At 44.9% G+C, this 12,292-nt stretch overlaps 1 protein-coding gene across 2 annotated transcripts in view; it reads left to right on the forward strand.

Moving 5' to 3' along the window:
* Positions 1 to 744: 744 nt before the first annotated feature.
* prss12 (serine protease 12) overlaps positions 745 to 12,292 on the forward strand; it is a 19,671-nt gene continuing 8,123 nt past the window's right edge. The window contains exons 1-10 of one of the 2 annotated variants that reach the window (XM_035637562.2): positions 745 to 1,303; positions 2,216 to 2,354; positions 3,335 to 3,507; positions 3,655 to 3,802; positions 4,313 to 4,491; positions 4,901 to 5,042; positions 5,151 to 5,371; positions 7,589 to 7,730; positions 11,233 to 11,438; positions 11,898 to 11,976. In XM_035637562.2, the coding sequence (XP_035493455.2) occupies positions 760 to 1,303; positions 2,216 to 2,354; positions 3,335 to 3,507; positions 3,655 to 3,802; positions 4,313 to 4,491; positions 4,901 to 5,042; positions 5,151 to 5,371; positions 7,589 to 7,730; positions 11,233 to 11,438; positions 11,898 to 11,976 (1,973 nt within the window). In that variant the 5' untranslated portion in view covers positions 745 to 759. The remainder of the gene's footprint in view (positions 1,304 to 2,215; positions 2,355 to 3,334; positions 3,508 to 3,654; positions 3,803 to 4,312; positions 4,492 to 4,900; positions 5,043 to 5,150; positions 5,372 to 7,588; positions 7,731 to 11,232; positions 11,439 to 11,897; positions 11,977 to 12,292) is intronic. The other variant, XM_047333982.1, reaches the window with a different exon arrangement.

A 12,292-nucleotide genomic window follows, 5' to 3' on the forward strand; every position in this document is an offset into this window, starting at 1 on the left:
TCAACATCTCTAGTGACGGGTTTAGCAGCCCGACTGGAGCGGGTCGATCGGAGATGGGAGCTGTTTAACGACTGCCGACACCGCCAGCCTGGGCGAGCTCCAGCGTACGCCGGCTTCATTAATAAACACCCCCCTTGCGTTTGAATGAACGCCGAGTGATGATGTCACCATAAAGGACGCTTTCGTTTGACGTTTACACATTCCTTGTCCAACCAGAGGCCACTATACTGCTGAAATCAGGAGCGCTGCAGTCCTTGGGTTCTGTACCATGTATTGGTTCTGTTACACACACGCGCACACACACACACACACACACACACACACACACCATCAGCCTGTCGTCGCATACTCATAGCAGACGGGAGATGGAGAGGGCGAGTGTGTAATCATATTGAATCATTTATCCAGTCTTCACCCACATCATACTGCAAGATTGTCACTCATGCTTCAAAACACTATAGGCTACTCACAATTTCTCAGTGATTCAATTTGAGGATACAGAGTAAAAGCAAAGTCAAATTAAGTATTGCCACATAAGCATTTTGGTTAAGATCATGTATCAACAATATGCCAACATTTGGGTCAAATTAAATCAAATTAAATCAAATACAGGCCTGTTATTTATACGGTAATATCACATGGGTGGGCTCTTGCCTCTGTCAATTTTCAATAAGCCATATCTATATAAATCCTGTGACCTTGTTGGTATAAAATTAGACCTATAGTTTAGAATTAAATGGTATAAAATAGCTACATCGGATGGGGGGTTGCTTCGAGCTTATGTTCGTGAATTGTGGTTGGAAGCAGCCTTCATCGATCCGCGTCGTTCCCCCCCTTGTCGGTTCTCTCACTGTCGTCCCGCGGCAGGGCGATGACGCCGACCTGAAACGAAATCGTCTCCCTCCGGCTGACGATAGAGACGAATGCAATCGTTTTCTCCCTCCTGCCTATAGGCTGCAGGGGCCGAACATGAATCGGACGTTTGTCGCCGGTGCTGTCGCGCTTTTGGCCGCGATCAGCGGCTGCTCCGACTCCAGCAGCGTGCCTCCGTTCATCCCGCCGTTCGCCGACTGCGCGCCGAGCCGCGGCAGAGACGGCTTCTACCGGGGCGCGATAGACGTCACCGAGTCCGGCGCCCGGTGCATGAACTGGACCGCGGTGGCCGGCTTCGGGGAGCGCTACCCGGGCAAAGGGGTCGGAGAGCACAACCACTGTCGCAACCCGGACGGCAGGATCCGACCCTGGTGCTTCTTCAGGAGCCCCAGAGGCAGAGTGGACTGGGGGTACTGCGACTGCAAACAAGGTAAACACGAGGGCCCGCACACCAAACAGCCAAGGCTGTGTTTCTGGTTTTTTGTTGTTGTTGTTTTTATTACAGGGGTCCACAATTTGACATGAAGAAAACACTCGACCCATAAAAGCTGAAATCACTGCTCAATGGTTGTGTTCAAAAGACAATGCATGCAGCCACAGATACAGCAAGTGCCTCCATGTGGTTTGTTCACTACAACAACAACAACAACAACAACAACAACAAGGCCAGTATACGAGGGGAAATTGTGTAGGCAAAATCAAATATATATTATGTTTCGATATTTTTTATGTTTTGACATGAAGAGCACAGTACCAGCCAAACACACAGTCTTGAATTAAGTGTTGCTAAATATGAAAATTGCAGAGTGGGCCCTGTACATCCCTGGACTGATGAAAGGTAGAGGTGTGAGAGAGAGGGGTTGAAGGAGCAGGGTGTGGGATTTCTATCTGGCACAAGAGCCTGTGGTATATTTAGTCTTGTAATGTGATTACACATCTGAAAACTGATACGCTGAATTGAAACTTATTGATTCCTGTATGAAAGACATTTGAGCAATCACATGCCAGATTGTGTGGTGGTGTGTAGAGTCTGCGTATCCGGCGTGTGATGTGATTTGTTTTTCTTTAATGCAAATTAGGACATGACCTGTACAGGCCTGTACATATTGTGTGTGTGTGTATGTATATTGGCGTGCACCCTGACATCCTCCCTTGTCCTTCAGATAGATAATAGTTAAACAAGCATGTACAGACACCACGTGTAATCATGTCTTTCATATGTATCTATTGTAGAATGTCTCAGACGTGCCCAGGATGTGGTTCAAAATGCTTAAATCAACCATAGGATGGATTGCGTGGCACTGCTGTGTTATTGTACCCTTCAAACTTTTCTTCATCCCAGGCTCGGTGCGCCTGCAAGGTGGCCGCTCCAAGCTAGATGGCAGGGTGGAAGTCTATCTGGGAGGAGTGTGGGGGTCCGTCTGCAGCGATGACTGGGGGGACAAAGACGCTGAAGTCGTCTGCCGACAGCTGGGCAAGGGGTGAGAGAGCACACATGCACACACATGTTCCCAAATGTACACTATTTGCCGCTGTCTATCGGCCTCTCCCTCTCACATACATATTCCGTCACGGGTGCACCTAAGTACAATCCCCTAGAGGGGTCCGACACATGGTTTAAATATGATATGTGAAAATTGTTGGGAATGTAAAGGAGTTTCACAACACGACTGACGTACATATTCACGCACTCCCTTGTCTCACATCAACTTGAGTGCCCCTTGCATTCCAACCCCCCATTCCCCAGAGGTATTTAAATGCCTTTGGTGCTCAGCTATTTACCTTGTCACCAGCTCTTTCTTCCTGTCTGCCCCTCCCTATCTCTCTTTCACAGACACACACGCACGCACGCACGCACACACACACACACACACACACATGCATTACTGTCTTGTGGTCCTCACCAAGAGATTCTGTCCTGCCAGAGCAGACTGATTTGATGCGTCTCAAAGTGTGTATATGCTGGGGTCGTGTAGTCAGTTGAGAAAGCGTCTGATTTCCCTGGAGAACAGAGACCTCTTGTGCACTTCCATGTTGACACTAGCACCAGTGCTGGCACGCATACTGACATGAACGCGCGCCTGTGTGTGCGTATCCACCCGGGAGTCAATGAAACTCCACAGTGGCAGGGAAACGGGGCAAATGTCAGCCATATGTCAGCTGGAAATCACTGGTGATGACTTTCACGTGGCCGGTTATTGAAAGCTGTCGTGTGTAAAACTGCTCATCGCATTAGCCCTGGAATGGCAGAACACGAACCAACAGATGGCTCAAGGTTTCTGTGACCAGGCCAAATGTTTTTTTTTGCTGCAGTGAGATGGGCTACTTTAGATGGCGTGCAGGTTTTCCCTTAGATTATATAAAGTACTAAGTATAACAATAATCAGGAATTGCTATAAAATATGTTCATCAACTCATATCAGATGTGACTGAGTTTGAAGTCCCCCTCAACCCCTGGCAGGATCTCAGGTCGTGCACGTGCAGTTGCCCTGTTTCGTCCAGGCATGGCCAAACTCCACTGGCGGGCGGTCCATTGCCAGGGAGAGGAGTCCGACCTGCTTCAGTGTCCCAAGACTACCTGGAATGGAGGAGAGTGCTCTCTGGCTGCAGCGGTCACCTGCACCCAGCAACAAGGTATGCTCCCCACCTAATGGGGAATTATAGCTCTGTGATGAATGGAGTTTTGTATGAATCTACTAGAATCTGATTACTATATAAACCCTTTGCAGTTCTACAACCCCTACACGTTTATTGATTGTCCCTAATATACTGTTTCTCCAGTAGTGACGCTCCCTGTAAGGCTTGTGGGCGGGCGATCAGGGTCGGAGGGCACAGTTGAGGTCTTCCATGCAGGGCAATGGGGCTCCATATGTGATGACCAGTGGGATGACAGTGATGCTGAGGTGGTGTGTCGACAGCTGGGACTGAGGTACACCCCCAGATATTAATGTACATATTCACATTAATGCCAACCGATAGTTAGCATCAAGGAAACATATTTGTGAGGATGAGAAAGTGAGAAAGAAGCATGACAGACAGAGTAGGAAGCTGAGATGTGTTAATGTGGGTGTCTAGCTGTCTATCTCTCTCTCTCGCTGTCTCCAAAAGTATGAGAAGTATTCAGAGAGAGGAGCGAACCATAAAGAACATCTGGAGGTCAGAGAGTGAATCAGTCTCATTGTTCCTGAATAGATTCTAGTACCACATAGATATGCATATTTAGCAACACCACACTCTGCAAGTTTTCATGTGGGGCATTTTTGTTGTATACCATGGTGTTTCAATGTTTACATTTGCACAGACGTGTATGGTGAGCGACAATAGATTCATCATATAAGTACAATGTTTTTACGCCTTGCATTCTGCATGTCATCTGTTTTACATCAGTAGCACTGCAAACCAATCCTTTTTTGTTTTGGTGCCCTGTCTTGTCTTATAGTGGTGTAGCTAGGGCACGGGGCCAGGCGCATTTTGGAAAGGGTTCAGGCCGCGTGTGGCTGGACGAGGTGCGATGCACAGGCAATGAGCTCACGCTGGAGCAGTGTCCAAAAAGCACTTGGGGGGAACACAACTGTCTGCACGCTGAGGATGCAGGTGTATCCTGCAACCCGCTTACAGGTAGGCCATCGTGTCTCAACAATGACAATGGGTTATTGAAAAGAACATATCTTACAATCATAGATATGGAAAAGGTCCTCTGGGGATTCCCACCTTATCACGGCGGAGCGGTTGGCAACTACGCGTGACCCCAAAAGCTTTTTGGCTGAAGACAATATACCTTTCATTGTGTGCATGCTGGCTTACTGGAATGCCTTTATGGAGCAGCACATTGATCAATGTTTTCAGGTCGACATGTATCCTGCTACACATCAATATGTCTTTTTGTAATTACTTCCACCAGGAATTACTTGTGTTTGTAGTCTGGGTTTTTCTGAAAAATATTAAACATGCAAGGCTGTAAAAAATTCCACTTCATGGGCAAGAACGTTGCCTAACCCTTTGTCTGTCTGTCTGACTTAACCACCAGATGGGTCTGTTAGGTTGGTAGGGGGTACAGGGAGCCACGAGGGGCGTTTGGAAGTTGTCTACCGTGGTCAGTGGGGGACAGTGTGTGATGACGGCTGGACAGACTCTAACACACAAGTAGTGTGCCGGCAGCTTGGTTACAGGTAATGCGCAGTATACGCATGCCTCCAGACAAGCACATACACATGCACAGGTATTATTTATTAGTGAAATTATGAGCATTTGTGTGTGTGTGCGTGTCTACCTTGCAGGTTGGGCGAGACTCTGCCTTCTGAAGGACTAGATATCACCCCAGTCCCACGCTTTGGGGTGGGGTCAGGTCCAATTCTTTTGGATGACGTGAGCTGCACAGGGAAAGAACCTGGTCTATTGCTGTGCAACAGGAGGGAGTGGCTCCGTCATGACTGCACACACCATGAAGATGTGAATATCGCATGCAGCCCTGAGCACAATGGAGAGAGTCTTCCAACTAGTAAGAGAGAATCTTAATGTAATACCTACTTCAAAGGGTACCGATAACACAGCAACTGAACAGATGAGGGGGACAGTCCCTGTTTTGGGAGTTTGAAAGAAAAAGCGGTTGCCGTAGTGTTATTTGAAACCATAGGCTAGTTAGGCATAACACTCTTGGCAATGTGCTGTCCATGTGGGTATGTCAGCGATGAGAGGAGGGAAGATTGCGAGTTAACAAACACATGGGGGTAATCTGTAAACCTTTCCAGCCAGTGTTTTAGGAAAATTGGTTGTGGCACAATTAATCCTCAAAATACCATTTGGGTTTCACAGTTGGTCACAAAGCACAGAAACCACAATCAAATTCTCTTAATGATCAGATTAGTACTTTACTCTTTTCCCTATCTTTTGATATATTATTTTATTTTATAACACTGGTTGGGCATCTGTGATCGGAGTTCATTACCATAGTTCCGGATTTGCTTCTAAACAGAATCTCCTTTTGTTTATTGCCCTGAAATATTACCAGGAACATATTACTAGTTGCACTACTTGCGAATGTTGCGAAGCTTCAGTGGTGTTACTGCCTTGTGAAAGAGAGAGGAAGGGTTAAATGCAAGCACCATTAATCAAGCTTACGGCCACAGCCTCCAGACACCAATAAAGATGAGTAAAGATGGAGCTGGACTGCACCGGTTGTGCCTCAGATATCATTGACTAAACATTATATATATATATATATATATATATATATATATATATATATATATATATATATATATATATATATATATATATATATATATATATATATATATATATATGTTCATGTCTTGCCATCTGTTTTGATATTGAATGAAAATAGATGAGTTTGATAAGTATGTGAATGTCACAAAAAGGATACATCAAGGGCACGAATAGCTGTTTGGTTTGTTTGGTTTAGGTATATTATATTGTTTGGCAAAAGCCAGAGGGACAGACTCACCCCACAAACGCCCACCAAAGAATTATATCATTACCACACAGCATATTTGTGTGTGTTCGTTTTTGTGCGTATGCATATTTGTGTTTGAGTGTTGAGGGTGCATGTGTAACCCCCCCCCCCCCCCCCCCCCCCCCCCCCACCCCAACATGCCACAGGCAGATTTGCTCTGTGTTGTTTTTGAAAAAGGAGGAAAAGCTGATAAGCCAGACTGTGCATTGAACTATCTTTCTCCCTCTTTCTCTCTCCTGGCAGTGGCCCTCACATTAGGGCTTGTGTCAGAGCAAGTGTGTGTGTTGAGAGAGGGGGGAAATGTGCTGGTGTTTCTAAAGCAAAAGGACAAAGATGAGCATTCCCTCAACAGCAAACACAACGAAGAAGTAAACAAACGCACAATTAACTTTAATATCCGCCTCTGCCAATTCTTATGTCCGACTCAAACGATTGACTGTGGAATGTCAACTTGAAGCCACAGTGACAATGACTTCAGGCTCAACAGAATACTGCTGATTTGTTGAAGGATTCCTGCTTTCCGAAGCTATTGTTAAATGTCACACCTAGAATTAGCAATAATTAGTCAACCGAGAGTCAAAAAGTCACGCCAGAGAAATGTTCTGTCTTCAGCGGCTGAAGCACGTTGATTCAAAGGAAAATAAAATGCTTATTGAACTGACACTTGGCAAGAGTGTAAACTGATCTGGAGACTGTTCACACATGGAAAAGACATTAGTGTCCACCTAAATGAGATGCGTGTGCGTGTGCGTGTGCGTGTGCGTGTGCGTGTGTGTGTGTGTGTGTGTGTGTGTGTGTGTGTGTGTGTGTGTGTGTGTGTGTGTGTGTGTGTGTGTGTGTGTTTGGATGGGCATTAAATGATGATGGATTGTTTAGGCCTAAAGCTCATGTCGATTTGATTGAGAGAGAGAGAGAGAGAGAGAGAGAGAGAGAGAGAGAGAGAGAGAGAGAGAGAGAGAGAGAGAGAGAGAGAGAGAGAGAGAGAGAGAGAGAGAGAGAGAGAGAGAGAGAGAGAGAGAGAGAGAGGGAAAAACTAAAGATATTTCGTCGGGACCGGAGTCTCACGATTTCCCCTTAAGGACACACATGGGGTTACATGCATGAAAACAGACAGGAGTGGCAGGCTACTTCATTTATTGCAAACATGAGCACACATGCCCCATTCACTAAGACTTCTAGACTCAGGCGTTTTGGGTAACTACCATGTGTGTGTGTGTGTGTGTGTGTGTGTGTGCACTTCAGGTGTGCCAGTAAGGCTTGTGGGAGGAGAGAGCCCCAGGGAAGGCCGAGTGGAGCTCTACCTGTCTGGTCAGTGGGGGACTGTGTGTGATGATGGATGGACTGATCAAGATGCGGAGGTGGTGTGCCGACAGTTGGGCTACAGGTAGGTATGTGTGTGTGTGTGTGTGTGTGTGTGTGTGTGTGTGTGTGTGTGTGTGTGTGTGTGTGTGTGTGTGTGTGTGTGTGTGTGTGTGTGTGTGTGTGTGTGTGTGTGTGTGTGTGTGTGTGTGTGTGTGTGTGTGTGTGTGTGTGTGTGTGTGTCAACAGACTTGCTTCTCTTGGTAACAACACATAGAAACCTACAAAGTTCCCCAGAGCTGCAAACAATGTTGTGTTTTTTTTTCACGTTGTCAATTGATCTGATTATCTCTTGATTAATTGATGGGTGAACACAATATCAGAAAATAGTAACAACAACAAAAAAATGAAAGAAAAGAAACGGGGAAGAAGACATATAATGACTTGTTTTGTCCAACAACCAATACTCAGTTCACTGTCATCAATTCCTGCTGAGATTCGAATTGCAGTCTGCTACACAGCCTTCCTTTCTCTGATCCTTTGCCTCTCAACATGTCAGGATGTTGAAATAGAGCTGAAATGTTGTAGAAAAAAGCCCGGTTGTGAGCTGTGGCTTTGCAATGTGGCCACTCTATACATTTCATTCACTTTTAAGTGGATCCAGACTGCATACTCTATTCGCAAAATCAATCGCCATTTCCTAGACCTGGCATCTGTCCTACACTCCCCCCTTTTCTCTGTCTGTCTTTCATCTTTCCATCTTCCAGTACTCCTCTGTTTCCACTTTCCACTTCATTGCACGTCGTCTTGAGTTTCAGGCCAGTCTACAGTGGTAAAGCTTCGGTGGGCTTTGCATCATTTGAAATAGCAGCGTTTGATGAATTAATCTTTAAAAATGGTGCACTAAGGTTGTTGAGCACTTCCTATGAGCCTCTGGTGCGCTGCCAAATATTTTCTTAGGGGGTTCAGCTGTGCCCTTTTTGCAGTGCCATGATAAACATCCAATTATAGGGCAGGCCAATCGTGTAGAAGACTTACTCATGGTGACAGACATTTCGAGGGCGAAGCAAACTACCTCATCTCATCCTCCCTATGTCCCACTATCATTTCCTCTGAGATACTGTCCCATTTTACAAAACAATGACTGTGCGACGACGAGGGAAAACTGTAGCCTAACAAACTGTCTTCATTTCCTTTCTCGTCACTCCTCAGCCAGGGATACTCGTCCCTTCACTCACCCAATTTTCTGCGACACATCTGTGTGTGTGTGTGGATGAAAGCCACATCTGGAGAGCATAAGCGTGAGATAGAGAGAGGGGATGCGTGTTGGAGGCGTGTAAAAGCCATGTTAGGGTCATCACTCTGTCTCGCTCCGGGTGTGGTGAAAGGTCATAACATGCACAGTAGGTCTCCAAGGGTTGGGGGTTGCTCTGGTGTTGGGAAAAACACACACAGACACACACACACACACACAGACACACACACACACACACACACACACACACACACACACACCCACACACACACACACACACACACACACACACACACACACACACACACAGACACACACACACTTTTCAAGTATATTCAGGCTACATCCACACTACTGCTGTCTTAGTTTTAAAAGGCATGGTAAACATGGTAAACATGGTAAACATTTACTGCCAGGAACACTTCCACCCCATCGTCGGTCCAAGAAAAGAAACCCTTGCTCTAACTTTTCATCATTGTTGTTTCTTGTTCGTAGTCATTTCTGCAAGTAAGCAACCGACTGTAATAAATCTCTGCTGCCCGTTAACGCCTGCACACGCCTGCCTAGTGTATAACACAGAGCTAAAAACGATTATCTGGACGGCGATCGTTTCAGTTCCGAAACGCAGTTTTAAAATGAAAATAGTACGGATGGTCAACACATTGACCCAGAGTCACTCTGGAGGAGGTCTTACATGAACCTGGACTCACACACAAACACAGTCTCACACGTACTGTGAGTATCACAGCATAGTACATAAAATGTAGCTTTAGTTAAAGTCATCTGACCTTCTATGAAGTCTTGAAAACAACAATGCACTTAAAGGTAATAAGAACATTGTACCATGTGCAAATACAGTATATATACAGAACCTGTAATATCGCGTGTGTCGCTGTGTGCCAAAAATGGCACAGTAAGCTCGGAAAACATCTTCATCCAACATGCACTTGTGCCTGCAGCCCGTTCACCTTGGCTGCACCTTTTCCTACATTTCTCCCTCACAATCTTCAAAACTGAGTCACCCCCAAAAATGTCAATGATTACTTAATGGGCAGTGCACGAAACAGGATATCTGAGCACACGGTTGGCTTTCGATTTGTAACTTTTCTAACAGTTAGTATCCAAAGCCGATTGTGTTGCATTTCTACTCCCATTTAGAGTAGCGGTGTTTCGCCACAGAAACACACTCCAGCCCGGAGGTTCACCCTTTGCATGCTAAGCGCAGCTCAGGGAGACACACAGATACAACACAAGATGTCTCAATGAGAGACATGAGATCCCCTATGGATGACTGGGAACACGAGACCTGTCACCCACCAAACCTCGGGGACGCAACACGAGATCCTTGCTCCCAGTTATCTATCAATCTTAGTTAAAATCACAGTTACAACACACAGGGCCACACATACACAACCACACAGCCGGCAGGCCTGCGTGTGTTAGCTGTTTGCTAATTAAAGTCAGAGGTGAGATAGTGACATGTATACTGTTGCTATCAGATTGTAAAAGGGGTTTGACCTGGTTTGCATCACAGCCTGAGAATGTCAAAGCATAACATCTATACTCACAATCATCGCTGCCTATACCCATTACCACACACACGCACACGCACACACAGAAATGGAAAAAGTTAATATTGACTTTTTTGTGATTTTTAATCACTTTTTAATACTTTGTCAAAGTATTTCAACATTTAACCAGAATAACATGTTGCAACAGATAACAACAAAATAAATACACATCCTACCCGTTCAAAATCTCATCAGACTATGGTTTTAAGAAATGACTGTTTATACATAGTCCTCTAATAATGCCTCTATCAAATACAGATCATGGGGATACCATTACTCCAATGTTGGTCTCTCTCCATTGGTTACTGTAAAGTTTAGAATTCAGAATTTTCTTTTTTCTGATTTTTTCTAAACTCTTTTTTGTTGCTCTTGTATTTTTTTTTTTACAATCCTGCTTCTCTGATCAATGCGCTTATCATGAAGTACTTTGTACATATTGTTTTGAATGATTTTTTTAAAATTATTTTCAGCCTTGTAGAACCCAATGATGTGGTAATTTCCCATTAATGTAATAGTTTATAACATTATTGGTACACAGATTATGACATTATTAGTAAAGGCACTTTATTGCATTAATCAGGAGTTTTTACATTATCAGGTGTTATCATATTGGTGATAAGTTAAGTGGAGATTATTATACTATTGGCCTCAATATGAACTTCTTTTTTTCCCACAGTACTAACAGCTTTCTACTTTAATATCATTTCTAGGGCAATGGTAATAAAATGTATGTATGTCCTGCGTGTGTCTGTCTTCCTCAGCGGTGTGGCAAAGGCCCGTGTGATGGCGTACTTCGGGGAAGGGGCGGGGCCCATCCACGTGGATAACGTGAAGTGCAGTGGAGAGGAGCGTTCCTTAGCCGACTGTATCAAACAGGCACCTGGCACACATAACTGTCGCCACAGTGAGGATGCTGGGGTCATCTGTGACTACGGTGAATCACAGTCCAGCTACAAAGAGGTCAAAGGTCAGTCAGTCAGTCAGTCTGGATCCCATCAAATCTGTTTATGTTCCCCGGACAAATGGAGCTTCTGTGACTCATTGGGAGCATTGAGGAAAATGTATTGTGTTTAGCAAACAGCTCCAATATGTCAAATACACATTGAGAAAGAAAAAAATTCAAGAGGCAACATCTTGGGGGGAAAGCAGGGATGACCTCAGTGCGCGTGTGTTTGTGCTTGTGCGTGTGCGTGTGTGTGTGTGTGAGTGTGTGTGTGTGTGTGTATCCAGATGGTAAAATGGTAAGGGCTATGTTATTGCTTCACCCTGTCTGTCACACATCAGGACAGATTCATATAGTCATATCTGTTACCAGCACATATGCTATTACTAGCATTTCTCACATGCACATTCTGTGAAAAAGTCAAACCAGTGGACGCACTCTCACATTTACACACCCAATTGGTTCCCCTTGTGTCTCTGTCAGATCCTGTCAACTCAATTTGTGGTCTGCGGCTCATACACACTCGCCAGCGCCGGATCATTGGAGGAGAAAACTCTCTGAGGTAAGCTGCAGGGGACAGGAGGGATTAATGACAGCACAGAGAACGGCTGCCAGAGACCTACAGTATAGAGTGGAGAATAAAGGGAGGCATTTTCAAGTCCACACGTTTTAGATGGAAAACAGCTGATCTGAAGCTCTAAGGAAAGAGAAATGTGTCTGTACATAAATGTTTTTTATAGTGAGTATTGTGCGCGTGTGTGTGTGTGTGTGTATTTAGATGGTATCCCATAAGTTTACACTTCACATGATTAATGTCCTCCAAAAAAAATCTCATAAATCATTTCTGGAGAAAATATGTTGCTGTTGCTATGTTGGCT

The sequence above is a fragment of the Scophthalmus maximus genome, chromosome 8 (genome assembly GCF_022379125.1).
Source record: "Scophthalmus maximus strain ysfricsl-2021 chromosome 8, ASM2237912v1, whole genome shotgun sequence".
Lineage (NCBI taxonomy): Eukaryota > Metazoa > Chordata > Actinopteri > Pleuronectiformes > Scophthalmidae > Scophthalmus > Scophthalmus maximus.